Below are 16,898 nucleotides of genomic sequence, written 5' to 3' on the forward strand. Positions count from 1 at the left end.
GAGGTTGTACTTCCTTCGCCAGCTGAGGAAGTTCAACCAGCCACAGGAGCTGCTGAAACAGTTCTACTCTGCCATCATTGAATCCATCCTCTACACTCCAATAACTGTCTGGTTCAGCTCAGCTACCAAATCTGACCTCAGAAGACTACAGAGGGTATTCTCGACTGCTGGGCGAATCATTAGTACAACCCTCCCCAGTCTCCGAGAACTGTACTTATCCAGAGTGAGCAAAAGGGCTGGCGAAATCACTCTGGACCCCTCACATCCAGCACACTCCCACTTTGAACTGTTGCCATCTGGTCGATGCTACAGAGCTCTGAGCACCAGACCGACCAGGCACAGGAACAGTTTCTTCCCTCAGGCAGTCCATCTCATGAACAGTTGACAATAAACGTGGAACCCACAACACTATTATACATTATTTACTTAACACACATACTTATTTACATTTCAAATTTGCACATATCATACCTGTACATACATAATTGTCTATAGTATATATTGTGTTTTTGCTATTTTGTACATTGTCTATTTTGAATATTTGTATATTATTTTTTTATTATCTGTGTCCTGTCCTGTCACTGTCATTCTGTTGCACTGTGGAGCTTCTGTCACTATAACAAATTCCTCGTATGTGTAAACATACCTGGCAATGAAGCTCATTGTCATTCTCATTCTCATTCTCATTCTCTCATTCTCATATGCTCCCCTCCAGACAATGTGTATTTCAGCAGGACAATGCAAACCCACATACTGCAGCTATTACAACAGCATGGCTTCGTAGTAGAAGAGTCCGGGTGCTGAATTGGCCTGCCTGCAGTCCAGATTTTTCACCTATAGAAAACAGTTGGCGCATCATTAAACGAAAAATATGTCAAAGATGACCACGAACTCTTCAGCAGCTGGAAACCTAAATTCCAACACCAAAACTCCAGAAACTCATAACCTCGATGCCCAGTCTTCAAACTGTTTTGAAAAGAGGAGGAGATGCTACACCATGGTAAACATGGCCCCGTTCCAACTATTTTGAGACCTGTAGCAGGCATCAAATTTGAAATGAGCTCATTTTGTGCATAAAATAGTAAAATTTCTTAGTTTAAACATGTGTTATGTTATCTATGTTCTATTGTAAATAAAATATTGGCTTATGTGATTTGAAAGTCTTTTAGTTTTCATTTTATTCAAATTTAAAAAAATGTCCCAACATTTCTAGAATTCGGGCTGTAATAAATAAAGGTGAATAAATAACCATATAATTTCCATTTTTTGGGTTACTATCCCTTTAATGAATGCTGCTAGATCTCAGGTGAACAGAAGTACCTGAGTGGTAAAGAGGCGAAGAATCAGGTGACATTCTCCTTGAACTTTAGAGGCACTGGATCTGGGCTCCAGCTTAAACCATTTATCATAACCAACGACTGGGATCTCCTAGTGAGAGAGAAAGTGATCCAAAAGAAGATTCAATGACAAACACAATGAGTTGCCACACTGTTATAGAAACTAAAGTGTGCGGAATTAGAACTCACATTCAACGGGATGTTGATGCAACCCAGGAAGTCATCAGCATTCTCCTCGCTTCCCGATGCAGTAGCCCCATTAGACCTCACGGATTTGGCAATTTGCTTGAAATATCTAATATTATGATGCAACCATTTGAGTCATACATTCAGCATGCATTTGAACCAGTATTTGCAGAGAATGTGTCAGACGTATCTCAGGCTCATTAGCTTTAAGATAACAGACGGTTGCTGTGTGACCTACCTGCCCATTCCTCTGAATCCACTGATTTCATTCAGCTTCTTACAGGCTTCCGCAACAGAAACATCGTCATCGTGATCCCTTGGGTGGAAAATAACAAACAATTTTTCAGTGAAAAAAACAGAGATGACTGTTCCCGTTCTGAAGGACATATGTTGATGCATCTTACCATATGTCCAGATGGAGCAGGTCATTGTGAACATCATCAATGTCACTGTGGAAAACAAACACATTTAAACATGCACAGATCATCTAATAATATCTATTCAATTCTAACAGTAGGATACTCACAAAACAAAGTGTTCATTCCACACTGGGTTAAGAGTCTCTGGTTTGACTTCGGTCACCTGGATATCTCGGCCCGCCAGCACTTCCTTAACACTGGAGCGCTTCTCTAATTTTTCCCGTCTCTTGCGAAAACTGAACTTCCTCTCTTTCTTCTCCTCAGTGTCTTTGGGCGACTGTCCCAAGAGGATTCCCAGCATGCAGTAGGGGTCACTGTAGCCTACACAGCACCCATAGACAAAAATGTTCAGTAATTAAATTCAATAAAGGTCAGGATAAATCATTTCAAAGCATATAACAAACGGTCTGTTTCAATGGAAAGGTTTTTGTGTTGTCTTATTGTTAGATCATTTATGCACTCTCAGAAAAAAGGTACAAAATTGTCCCCTTTCATAAAGTACTAATATGTACATTTAAATGACTAACATGTACTTTTAAGACACTAATATGTACTATTTAAGGGTAAATAAGATAGAAAGATGTACCTTTTAGCTTTTTTACCTTACGGTACCAACCTAGTGACAGCTTTGTGCCTTTTTTTCTGAGAGTGTGATGTGAATTTTGGCTCATCAAAAGGAGAATAAAACTTTGCAGACAAAATAAAGTCTAAAACTAATACAATTTCTGTGATGCTTTAGTGAAAATAAATAAAATGTCCTTTGAAGATTTTCTAAGGGATACAGGTATTATGTCTAGATGTGAATGTTTTGTCTTGCTGTTCTTTTTTCCACAACAAAAGTCAATGCCACAGACTACATCAAAAAGACATGATATTAGAAGCAAAACACACAAATAATTCACAAAAGGCAAAAACATCTTACCATTGGCATCTTTCGCCATGAGATTCTTGCCTTTCATTACAGAGACCCTGAGAGAAAAGCTGGCTTTCTACAAAAGAATGTTTCAGACATGGATTAGAACGCATCATGGCAGTAATAAAAACAGAGCATGTTTCATTTGCTGTTCGACATGGTGGCGGCACCTAGAGTGAGTGCACAGTAAAATAAATGCAAGCGTGCCGTGCTGTAGTGCCAAGGTCTGTCGAGAGGAAAGAAATCAATAGAGGTTTTCTTTTTCAGATGTTAGAGGTGAGTATATTATGTATGACACAGGCAGTGGAAGACTGCTGTTCAAATGAAAGCTTGGATCATTTTGATGCACATTCAAATAGCACAACATTTTTCTGTTCTTTTCAAAGACCTTTAAGTGGTTACAAGAGGTAACTGGAGCTTTTTCATTCTGACATTTCAAAGTTTCTTTGGTCTTGCAAAAAATAAAACGTGTTTAATTTTTTTCTTTCATTGATTATGCATCTGTTTACTAAGAGAGGCTCTCTATAGATATCAGTATTTTCCACTTGTTGAAGAATTATTTTACCTTTACTCATAAAAAAGAAGAAAAAAGGGACATCTGTCTACAAAGAAATAAGAAGTTGGCTCTTGATATCGAGCTGGCAGCAGATACCACTATTGTTGTGAGAAGTAGAGTCATGTTTGTAGTACTGGACAAAATCTATGAGACCCTCACCTTGGATTCTCTGACTCTCTGAAGGATGATGTCATGCTCCTCTTGACCCATATCAAAGACCTGAGTGAGAGAATGATCAGAGAAAAGATTGGTTTCTAAAAAAAAATTGCATTTTGAATATGAAGTTTATATGAATTAATATAATGAATATTGTAATGCAATGACAGACGTGTTCACAAGTCAGTTTCAAATCTTTGACAATTTAGTCTCAAGTCTTAAAAACTCAGGACAATTTATCCAGCATATACTACATTTATGTATTTATGTATTTATTTAAAATAAATATTTTTTTTATTCTGCAAAGATGCAATTAATTGATCGAAAGTGACTGTAAAGACATTTATAATGTTACAAAACTGTTTCTATTTCAAATAAATGCTATTTTTTATGAAGTTTCTATTCATAAAAAAAAAAAAAAAAAATCCTGACATAAGCATTTCATGATTTCTTCTTTCCCCAGGGCCATATTCCTGGTTGCATTTGCACTGCCAGTAAGAACTCTGAAGTGATGTAAACTGACAGACATCATAGTCACTTATGCATGGCATTCAACATCGTCAACAGTTGGAGAATGGAGAAGTGCCTGGATTTTGCCAACAGTCCATCTATCGCTGTTTTCCATGTTTGTGGAGTTAATGAAAAAATGGCAAGTGCTGATGTTTCGCATGGCATGCCATAGTCCAATCAGTGTACACTTACATCACTGGTAGTTCCAATTGTGCCTGGTTAGTCCCTACACTGCAATTGGAGCTAATGCAGTTCCCCCAAAAGGAGTTCTAGGAACTATGAAAACGTTTGGTGCAAAAGCCTCTTATGTTGTTTGAGGATCTCTAATCTGGAGTCCAAGTGATGTGCCAAATAATTGCTTATAAGCACAACTTGATTCCGAAGCTCTGACTTTTAGTTTACAGGGCTTGACAATAAGGACTGAGTGAAAGACCCTCGGGAGAGTTCACAAATCCGATCGGGCCGCAGCATGCATCATGAAAGTTTATCATTTTAAAGCATTTAAGTGCAAGAAGATGCGCAAGAAAACTCAATTCATAATCCACGTATTGCATTATGTGTGTACAGTGCAAAGAATGCACAAACCCTGAATGGAGTTCTTTTTTGCAACTTCTTGCACTTTAACTGACAAATATACCTGACCAATTTGAACAATAAAACTATTTTAAAGCATTCAAGCACAAGAAGACGTGAATGACAACTCCATTCAGAGTGTTCCGTGTGTTCCTTAGATCTGTGTCACAGACAATGCATGAGCCCCTTATTATTATTTATTCTTTCCACATCTTCTTGAGCTTGAACGGACAAATACATACAACAGCATGTCAAATACCTATCTTGGTGAGTATATTCGAAAACAGTCGGTTACGTCTTAAGTTAACTCAAATAGCTGGGAAAGCTATTTGTGTCTCACTATATCGGGTTCATACATTATGTTTAAAACCATGCCTAATTTACCAGCTGCTATCGTTGTCCTTAATGTTAATCCAAAAAAAAAAAAAAAAAATCAATCACTCACTTTTGTAGCTTTAACAATGTGTTAAACTTGTAGTGAAGAATATGCAATGCTATTTTACATTTGATTATTCAATTTATGTACTTGAACACCTACAAATCTAAAAACCTAAAGCATTGTTTAATTTGTACTTTATCTTTATTCTATTTATTTGCTATGTTTATTTTAATATGAAATTGGAACTGAGAATTGTAAAACTTAAGTGTTAAAATTTTGGTGACATATAAGCTTGTTTATCAGAATGCAAGAAAACAACAACAACAACAATTTAAGTTTTTGTGGCAGGGCCAGTGAAAATGTTGGCAAGGCAAGTAAAAATTTGAACCACTGGCCCTGTTTAACTGCTTCTACATGTCTACCTTTTTCTCATTTTAACTCTTAAAAAATTAATTCAAAGGTTGTGAGTGCTGACATACATCATTCTTGAGAAAAGAGTTTTTGCATTTTATAGTAGAGATGGTAATCAAAGCTCAGGTTATGTCAGCCGTTAAGGCAAAAATCTTTTTTTTTTTTTTGAAGGAAAAACATTATAGATCAGACACTTCAAACATAAGACCTGCTGCACCTCAGTGTTAGAGGTCTCAGAATGGAATCAGGCTCCTCTGGAGTGACAGGGGTTTCAAGGGTGTAATATAAGCACCGAACATCAATCCCCATTGGGCACGGGCTTTGATGTTTAATCATGTCTGAGACAAGAGCATCTGCTCCAACTCATAAAACCAAGTCAAAGTAAACAAACCCCCCACCACCACCCAAGCACAACCCTCCGTTCCCCCACAATCCCTTCAAGGACTAGCTTTTTTTCAAGAATGCAAGCGCTTTGAAAACCAAAGATAAAACAAGAATTTCAGTGTATTTCTTTTCTATTTAGAAATCAATCAGAGCATGATATTTATTTAGGTCTTGGTGGATTTGAAGCACCAGAGGCACAACACACATTGTGATATTTGTGTTGTTATGTAGGGATTCAGGAGTGTTTGAATCATGCACTATGCAATTTATTGAGAAAACAACAAAGTTGCACCTTCTGCAGGTAGTTGAAAATGTCCCCTTCGTTGGTAACATATTCTGGCGATGGTACCCCAACACGATTGACCACAGTGTAGATCGCCTCCTCGTACAACAAATCCAGCTATAACAGAATTATTTATTTCAAAAAGGAAAAAAATAAAATAAATTTGCAAAGTACCACAAGAAGGAATCATGATATTTGAATCACTGCTGCTTTTGAAAGGATGACCAGGAGACTCACCTCATCTCTGGTGGATCTCTCTGGAACAAAAGGCTGGTCTTTGCACTCCGGGGGTGGAGGAGCACAGCTGCTCTCCTCCTGTAAATGCATGAGGATGGAGAACCAATAGAAACAAAGATGACAGGTGAGGTGATCAATGAAGAGTGGGGAGATCATTAATTGTGCGTAACAATGAGCTCAAAGCAGCTCTCTAGCCGTGTAGATTCAAGGGATTCACTGGCTGAGAGCAATGAGCTGGAAAGTGGAGAGTTCATGTGCCCCTCAGAATTATCCTCTGTGAGAAATGGATCATTTGATCCAAAATATGAGCTCGTTTTTATTTGAGCTACGTTAATAGATTAAGGGGATCTTGACAATGGCACAGCGATAAACTCCCACTTTTGTCGATGAACGTCATTTACTTTTTAGTTGGCGAATCTACAACACAATCAGTTCTCGGAGAGGAGTGATTTGAGACGAATGTTCTAATCAATGTCTTCACAATCAGCTATTTCTGGAAGAATCTGAAACAAACAAAAAATAAATAAAACAAAATAGAACTCAGATAAAAAAGTTTTTTCTATCATTGTTTACTACCAATGATAGTACCATTGTATTCATTACTGGGCCATGAATTAAGCACTCATTCGGTATCAAATGGTTATTAATTAATAGCCTCAGTGTACTAGGTTTGTGTGCTATTCATAATTAATTAAAAAAAAAAAAAACACACATTCCATTTGAATTTGATTCCTGAATTTGTATCAAATAAGCAAACAGGATGAAGAATTGCAATTCAATTTTACCTTCACCTAAATATATTTGTATTTAATTAATATAGAGTTCTGTATATTTAACACATTTATGGACAAGTGTGGGAGAACACTTAATTTCCCAGAATGACATGCACTTTTTCAGCAGCCTTGTTTCTGGAAGTATTTTTCCCAAATGGATTTTTAAAAAAGTCATGAACCAAACCAACCAGCTACGAGGTGAATCACTACACTTCAAACTTTGATTTGAAGCAAAAATGTAAAACTGGACACAAAGTACATGATTATAATCCTAATCCTAAACTATAATCCCATAAAGCATTGTGAATGATATAAATTAAAAATAAAATGGATGGAGAAAGTTACCACAGTTTAAGCTTATTGCAAAATATGCACATATAAGCATATATTTATATGCATATATAAGTATTTGGAGTTTCAATTTAGCACAGTTTTCTCGCTGGTGGAGAAACAACAGGAATTATGTTGTTAAACATGATTATTTAAAAAAATAAGTTGATATAATGTTGACTAATGGCTTCAACAAAAGCATACACTAACGATTAAACTTTGTAGCTTACAGTAAGTCTGTTTTTAATGATTTATATGTAATTGTTAAAAATCAATTCCACATATGGAGAAAATGAATGGGATCTTTACTTCCAGGAGCATGACTGTTACACTCTACTGTGATTCATTATTACACTTCCTCTAATTCCAATTCAACGTCCTGTGGGTGTGACCAATTCAATTAAAATTTCAGCAACAGTCACTTGATCACAAAATCCCAGGACAACAGCCAGCAATTCACTAGCAATAACTCTAGCACTGACTGCTGTCAAGAGTTCATGAATCCACTGTAAGGAAAACACTGAGCCAGAGATGTGCGCGTGGGAAGTTATTAAGGAGGGATTTTCTGCTCGCCAAAAAGAACAGTGCAGCCCATTTCATCTTTGTTAAAGACCACCAGAATGGTCCAGACACATCCATCAGAATGAAGAAGTAAAATTTGAACTTTACAGCATAAATGGGAAAGTTATTTTTGACCACAGCAAAATGGCAAATTCCGACTTCAGACCCTCATAGCAGACATGCCATATGGTGGTGGGAGTATCATGATTTACAGCCTAAGAACCGGATAGCTCACAGTCTTTGTGGGCATAATGAATCCTAATTGTACTCTTCATCTCCACGGCAGTACCGCCGGCTAACGGAAATCTCACTAGGCTCTTTGTATTTATTATTTTTGCATGTCAATTAGGTTAGCTGACATTTATTACCATTATTACATGACATTTCCTTATATCATTGCCACTGTCGCTGTAAGGTTGTGGAGTAATGACATATTATTGTTTTTCCTTACAGTTGGACTATAATGAGAAGAATGGCACTAAACCTGACTTGACTTATACAGAAAAATATACTAGTGAATGTCAGGATATCCGTCCTCGAGGTGAAGCTGAACAGTGTAGGTCATGCATCGCAATGCTAATGATCCTAAACACACAAGTAAATCAATAACGGAAAGGCGCAACCAGAGAAATTTTGTGTTTTCCAATGGTCAAGTCAAAGTCCTGACCTTTAGCCAAATGAAATGTTGTGGCATGACCTGTTCAAGCAAGACAGCACAAAAATCTCAATTACATAAAGAGAAATACATACAAGTTTTTGCTTAAGAACATGCAGCATTTCTTCAGTCCTTATATATATATATATATATATATATACTGTATATATACAATGACAATATTCTTATTTCCAAGTAAAAGTTATACTTTAATTAACTACTTTGTGATTCATTAATTCATGCATCAAGGGATAAAGGATGTTTCTATACATCAGGGTTTGTATAGAAAGACAAAGATGTTGAATGTTGGATTACTGTGTTCAATAACGATGTGAAAAAGCATAATTTCATACATTAATTGCATGATTAGATCTTAAGGATGCCATTTCTGTAGGATTCTTCAATACAATACTACCCATTATAAGTGTTAATGCTTTTATCACCCAGAACCCTTTGGAGGAAAATTCTACTCAGCCAGCATTGATTGCTGTCCTTTTCAACATTTACTGCTAGAACAGTGGGAGAGGAACGCTCTTCAATAAACATCTAATTCAAGCACATTAACTCTGACGCTGTCTTTATATGAGGGGAAGAGGGAGGGTGAGTTTCTGTGATTGCTGAATCCCGCAACAATCCTCAGAAGATAGAACTGCTTTAATATGACCTGATTCTTCAGCACACGGGGGAATGTGGTGACAGCGATACACCTTGGTAAAAGCAGGGATGCAATCTTTTGAAGAACGTGGTTACCTCAGTTTGGCCGGCAGACAGCAGACTATCCTGTTTCTGGAGGATTTTATTCATGCGGTCAAAGAACTCCCCGTTTCCCCTGGCAACCCTGGAAATAGAGACGGATCAGTTCAGTTGTGGAACATTTCACCCTTGTTTACATTTAATTACACAATGCGGCTTCAAAAAGAGTTTCCCTTCCAGCCGAGTCCGAGACTTTTTTTTTTTTTTCCTGGCTTTGCTTTACTGTAATCACTATCACATATATGCTGAAAGCACATCTGGACCTCTTGAGTGCTTCTCATTCACACTAATAAGATAAGATGAGCAACATTGAGAGATCTTTGACAGGCATCCAGCAAACACTTGTTTTGGGTTGACATGTAATTACTGGAACATAGATAAATAGAGAAGTGGTAATAAACTGTAAAATTGTCAAATATAGGCTGAAACTGAGAGTGGTGCTGACATGAAGACAAATTAGTATGAAGCTTTTACTTTCGGACAATGCTTAGTTTTAAGAGAAGTAAAAAATATTTTGCCATGACAGTAAAATTCAACTTCTCTATTCTATGTGAACACTAATATGAACAATAATACATTATAACAGTTGCTACTCGGGATGTGCTGAACACCTTCTTCTGAATAGTGAATACCACAAATGATGACTTATAACAGAAACGAATAATGAATTCAAACAAACAATAATAAGATAAAATATTCACTGAAAAGATTATCTAACTTGCAACAAAAATTTTAATGAATATATTTAAAATGACAACCCAAGTAAAAAAGTAATATATTTAAAACACATTTATTTCATACTAAGTATAGTTCAAATCTATTAACATATTTACTGACATATTGCGCGAGACTTACTGATATAAAAAATTATAATTAAACTGTTTTGGAGGGTTACTTGTGCACAATGCACATTTCATAATATTAAGCATGAAATTGTTTTAATGTCACTATTTGATGAGGATTGTATTATCTTTAAATAACATTGGTCTTTAAATGTAAGATACTTAAAGTGTACCTGAAGTCAACTTGCAATAGTTCCACTTTAGCACAATCAAATATACTTCAGTACATCTTTAGTTGGATCTCAGCACTACTTCTGCACAATTAAAGTAACAAAATTAGGTGCTCCAATTGAGCAAACTTTAAGTATACCAGTTTAGTACTAAAAGTACAATTGCAGGGGATTTTTAATAAGTACATAAATATGTAAATGTATCTCATGAAATAAATATATTTCAAATATATTTATTTTTCACTAGGGGACACAACAGTGAGTTTTTATTAAAACTAATAGGACTAAAGTGTGAACATCATGAATGAAAATGCGTATGGTGTGATTTCAAGTTCTGGTGGTCACACTCAGTGTGTCTCAATTTATTGTGTATCTCAGAAATCCAAATTGCAATACTATGAAATACTTATTTTCCACTTTTAAAATGTCTATTTAGTCTAAATGCTTTAAACCTAAAATGCTTCTGTGTTTCATTTTTAGCTTTATAAGGCTGTAATAAAAAAGGAATAAATCATTTTATGAACTATATAGGGCATATTTGCAGCATGGAAACTATACATGAAAACAGTTATATTTAAAAAAAAAAAAAAGAAAAAAAAAAAAGCTTTTCATCAGTTTTAATGCACTTCCTGTTTAAGCCCGCCTACAGTCTGTTCTATCTGAAAACAGAAACAGATCGTTTTGTGATTGCAACAGATCGACACAAATTTTAATTTGTATAAATTTGTGCAATCTTATTTGTATGTTTTCATACAATTTGCGCATGCTCCACTGATTGGTTAGAGGTGGACCTTTAAGTTAAATTTGTTCTTAAAAAAACAACAACATTCTTTCGTACCATAATTTCATAAGAAATTGGAATCTTGTAAAATAGTTATGTTTTTTTTCATGAGATCGGAATGAGTGAGATAATTGCACAGGTAAGACTGCTATACCTTTGCTGGTTGGTAATTATCGAATGACTTAACCAGCTTCTCCAGATAAATTTCACTGATAAATATTGCTTTAATGTTTCACTAGTTGGCTAGTACCAAACTAGCACTAACCTGGGGTGTGTTTCCCAAACAATGACATTGAAACCTGTTGCACAACTATCACTGTACGATGCATTGGAGAAACAAATAAGCTAGTCACAGCTATTCCCAGAAAACATATGAACTTTATTGCACGTCATTCAAAACCACATTGGTAAGAACTGTCGTTAATGACTTGCATATGCACATTTGCACTCAAAAAAGCCACTTTAATTCTCTTAAAAATACCAGAAATACAATCAAATTTGTAAATGTATGGAATTACATACAGATTATACTGCATGCAAAGCTGCTCATCTATTTAAGTCCACATGTCATAATAACAAGACACTATGATTTTAACCACAGGCCGAGAGCTGTAGTTTCAACCACACAAGTTGGTGATGCTATTTGCAAATGTTCTTTGGAACTATGGATTCAAGAAACACTAAATCGTTGAACTATGTTGAAAATGACGAATCTTGCAACCATAGTTGGCTACTGATGCTTTAGAGAAACGCACCCCAGACGGATGCATAATGGAAATCCATGCTAGTCTTTTCAGCAAGGCAGGTAATCCGTTACTTTACACATCTGAAAGAATGGGATCAGAAAGCAGATGTGGCTCAGCCAAGCGAAACAAATAAACATGGTGGGAAACACTGACAGCAGATATCAGGACTTGTTGTGGACCTTGTTGCTTTGAGTTTATCTGCAGAACGCCTGCACTCACTGGGGATTGAGGTGACAGGCCTCCCCGTCCCTCTGACAAGCCTGAAAATCAACAGCTTGAAGCACGTCCCCGAGAAACAGCCTCCATGGAGATAAGAAGATGATGGACGTTTTCCGTCCTCATTAGTCACTGCCGCACTGCTTAAATCATCAATGCAACAAGTATACAATCACGTCTTGCCGCTTCCGATCAAGACTCTTACACACTGTCCAACTTCATTTATCTTATCGCCAGGCGATCCGAGGAGGAGGTGAGAAGTGTGCATCTCCCGCAAACCGGGGTGAACTCCTGGACCCCTGCCACTTGCTAATTTTCCAGACCCGGTCGTCATGGTGATGATAGCCCGTTCAATGCGGGATTGGTTGGCAGAGTGCAGCACCTAGGGAATATCGTCCATCTCTCCTGCTCTGCCCTGCCTGACTTCAGTAGAGTGTGGAGAAATGAGCGAGGAACGCATCAGTATGGCCATACAGCTGTCAGACCCCCTCTGTGAGCTCCAGCCCCCCGTCTCTCATTATTTATCCAGCCCACAGCACTCCAGACCATTTCTTTATCAACACCATCACAGCAGGTGAGCATTAGATACCTGTGCCCCCAGATATCCAACAGAGCGCTCCTGGGATTCCCTCAGGAGATGAATTAGGTATGACACTTTGAGTCCGCATACATCCATATTAATATACTCTCAATGAGGCCACACATTATATCATTGTCTGATAATTCTAGGACTGTCTAGACCGTTTTGTACTTAGCTGTGAGAAAGAAAAAAATCACAAATGAGATAGCTTTGATGTCTCAGTTGATTTTCATAGATGCCAATGAGATAAAAAGAAGTGTGAAGGTGCTGCGAGCCATTTTAGCGGTTTGCTAACATCTACTATTTTGCTAATTTCAAGAACATACCCACCGCCCAAAATCCCAACCTCCAAAAACATGTTCGCAAAACCCCAAGGCTCAATGTTGGGCTGGTTATCATGGCCTTGTAAAGGAGAGGTAACCCTACAGTTTTCGCTCCGCTGACTTCCATTCATACTCGTGTAAATGTGAAAGAAAGGTCAATTTTCACTGCATTCAAAAATGAAAGCTTGGTTAACTTTTGCAAATTTGTATCACATGTGTGGCCAATAGAAGAGCGATATGACACTGTGTAATCTTTAAAGTTGTGCAGTAAAGTAAGTGCAGTTGACTGTATATTTTTACATTTTGTATTTATTATTATTTGTAACATATTGAATTTAGTGTTCTAAAACAGACAGCATAGAGTGTGACGTCACATCATGACCATTGCACTGTTAGAAGTGTGTGACTGCGGCTTGAGCCCCTGCTGGTAGATGTTGTAATTACACCATAAGTAGGGTGGCCATATGTGCCATTTATACGGGACACATCCTATTTCCTAGACCTAAAACATCAAAAGTATTTTGACCAATAACATGCAGGTATTGTTCATAATCGACCAATCGTGGCACGTGAGAAGGTGAGAACCACACGTGTTTGTTCGTTCGACTTGAAGCTGCGCACCAATTATTGTATGACACCAAAGTACTGCGAGAGCGATTTGAAAGCATAAGGAGCCATCTGCTCTGCTCTCTATAGCTCTCGTGAAATAATGTCATACAACGATCAATCTGCACAGTGCAAACAGCCAAAACCTGGATATTTAGGCAATATAGAAATCCTAGCAAGGGCGCGTCCTGTAAAAATGGCCCTTATGGTCACCCTAACCATAAGGTTCTGCAAATCATCTTTTCTCCACTGATGGACATTTAAAGGGGACATCGGATGCCCATACCGGATGCCAAGTTGGTATGAATCTTTAGGGTCTTCATGAAATGTCTGCAACATACTTTGGTTAAAATTCCTCAATGGTCGTGTAAAACAACACCCTTTTTACCTTGTCATAAACAACTTTGTTCACAGTGACCTGTTTCGGTGCATGTCTCTTTAAATGATAATGAGCTACTGCTCACCCCACCCCTCTGTTTTTCTGTGTATTTGGTGGTGCGTTACCATCAAAAACAAAACTGATTCACTGTGACCTCAGTGGCTCTGATTTCGGGAGAAAATGAAGATTCTTATATTCACATTTATGTCGATAAATGTATACAAAACACCTGCATTGCTTACGAGACATTGTTGTAGGCAGACAGCATACAACTAGCTGAAGACGTAAAATTATTTAAACAGCTAATAAATTATAGGTAGGCTATATAGAAAGTGACATTATCAGTAACTTTGTTCTATCGCGAGTTTAACCTTTTGAGCGGTACGGTCCCACATATGGGATTTTCATTTCCGTGCCGCTGGGAGTACGGTCCCACATATGGGATTTAGAACGTTCGGTGACGTGGCATAACTGCCAAATTCAAACTGCGTTTTCGCGCGTTGACTGACGCTGAGATGCAGCTGCACTTGTCATATAATCGCATCTATGCAGTGTTTTTAACTACATAATGTTTATTTTATGCTTTAGACATTTAAATACACATAAGTACTAGTAAAACAATACATTTAGAGTTCGTAAAATACACTCAGATGTTTATGGAAGCAGCAATAACAATCCACAATGTTTTATTAATATCAAATACACATAGTGTAAGTAACTATAAAGTTCACTCTATTCTTCTCCCATCTCACCCGCCACTTACTTGCATGTATTTCGCGAGAAATTGATGAATTTACGTGATGTAAATCCGACTGACAGGACTCTCTGAACTGCAGCGCGAACAAACATGGCAGCGCCCATATCACATTACAGATCACGATCAAGATAATTTAGAACTGTTTTTAAATGATAAAACACACTCATTTGCACATATTTGTGAATCGGAATATCAGATAGTTGATTATATGGTAAGCAAGTTTATGAATATTTTGAATAAAAAAGGAAAAACGACATAAAAGCGATCCATCTGTCATACAGTGTTATTGTGGCTGCGGTGCGTCACGTGACAATCATGACGCGTCACCATGGAAAGATTAAGGGGAAACGTTCTAAAATAACGGTCGCCTAAAAAAAACTCACTCTGGGGGGACCGCTGGAATATTTTAAACTCACCACTGAAAAGGTTAAAGGGGGCATAACACACACAGTTTCACCCAATCTCATGTTAATCTTGAGTACATATAGTGTAGTATTGCATCCTTCATATCTCCAAAAAGTCTTTAGTTTTATCATATTTATAAAAGAAAGACACAGCTTTACGATTCTCTCCGAAAAATGCCGAGCTACTGGAGGCGCGCCATGGGCGGAGCTAAAGAGTGACTAGTGACAAGCACTCGAGCGCCAATCGCCAACAAAACACAGACATTTGATGCCGTTTGATGGGCGCGCTTTTGCTCTCGCTCTTGGGTGAGTTTCCCGAAAGCAACTATGGTCACAAATTCCATCGTTACCAATAGAGTTCAATGGAATTAACGACCATAGTTAGCTAATGATGCTTTTGGGAAATGCACCCCAGGTCGATGCGTGCATGGGCACATTCTTCCGGGAGAAATGCCCATATAAGGAGTTGCACCCTCGTTTACGTCATGAAGAGCCATGATCGAAAAAACTCTCTGAAACTTGTACGAACCCGGTGTAAGGGAAACAGATCAATTTAGCTCAAAGGGAAATCATTTATGATTTTATAGGGAATTTGGACAGAATCACTGTTTTACGGCTGATCACTGAGTTGGCCAGCGATTCACTGAACATCACTGAACACTGATTCAACATCAACTCTGCACTGGATATTAAAATCCATAATATAGTGAAAACACTATTTAATAGCACAGTAACAAGATCAGCAGTTTAAGACATTAACTTGTAAGCACAAAACACAAGATACTTCTCTTTTCAATATAAATAAGAATTGATTTAATCTAAGACATGTAAACTAATCTACCACATGAACATACGCACTCACACATTCACACAAGTTGCAGAAAGAGAGAAAGTGAGGAAAGGATGAGTTTAAGATAATGAAAATGTGAAATCCCAAGTTTATAGCAATATGTGCTATTGCATAGACCTGAACAACCATCAATCACTTAATTAACTCTCGCATTGAGTTCCTCAATGAGGTTAAAATTTACATTAAATGCACCAGCTCAACTAGGATCTGGAATTGTACTTTCGTTGCCTTTGTGTTAAGGGATTCCCTTTTGTTGTCATCTTTGCAGAAAAGGGGGTTTTCCAAGTTGCTGATTGGCTGGAAGTTCAGTAGTCATTGAAGTGATGTCTTGGGAAGCCAATATCGTTGGCTGAGGATGCTGAGTTGTTGTCTGGTTGAAGTTTTGAGGCATTCACACTCGAAGTGAACTCGGAGACACAAAACTCTCAACGGAAAGAAAAGAAAATGAAGTAAAAGAATAAAAGGATGTAACGAGACTAGGTAGTTTTTCTTCTCATCGTGGTGTTAAGTAACAGCTGGCATGTAAGCCAGAGCACGCTCAAAGAGCGCTAAAAAGCAGCGTCAAAACGCAGTGGCAAAAGGCAAGAAAAGCATTGACTAAAAGGGCCCAAAAGCATAATTTGATGGTGTCCTGAGTTTTTAACTAGGCTGTTGGACACATCCCAAAATGGTGTCCTAATTAGACCAATTAGACACTGTCTTAGATCGGGGTGTTGCTATCTTTCTCCTCCCAATACATAAATCAACATGTTATCTGGTCAGTCACATGGTCCGAACTTTCCCTCTCTTGCAGAGTATAATTTTGGACATGATTTCTATAACCAGAAT

At 37.5% G+C, this 16,898-nt stretch overlaps 1 protein-coding gene across 1 annotated transcript in view; it reads right to left on the reverse strand.

The window, feature by feature from the left end:
• baiap3 (BAI1 associated protein 3) overlaps positions 1–16,898 on the reverse strand; it is a 78,400-nt gene that overhangs the window by 22,068 nt on the left and 39,434 nt on the right. Inside the window, 11 exon segments of the mRNA XM_058771053.1 lie at positions 1,321–1,428; positions 1,527–1,632; positions 1,762–1,839; positions 1,928–1,972; positions 2,050–2,263; positions 2,865–2,931; positions 3,571–3,630; positions 6,117–6,224; positions 6,345–6,422; positions 8,676–8,705; positions 9,414–9,501. Of these exon segments, the coding sequence (XP_058627036.1) occupies positions 1,321–1,428; positions 1,527–1,632; positions 1,762–1,839; positions 1,928–1,972; positions 2,050–2,263; positions 2,865–2,931; positions 3,571–3,630; positions 6,117–6,224; positions 6,345–6,422; positions 8,676–8,705; positions 9,414–9,501 (982 nt within the window).

This window comes from Onychostoma macrolepis, chromosome 03 (assembly GCF_012432095.1).
Source record: "Onychostoma macrolepis isolate SWU-2019 chromosome 03, ASM1243209v1, whole genome shotgun sequence".
NCBI classification, from domain to species: domain Eukaryota; kingdom Metazoa; phylum Chordata; class Actinopteri; order Cypriniformes; family Cyprinidae; genus Onychostoma; species Onychostoma macrolepis.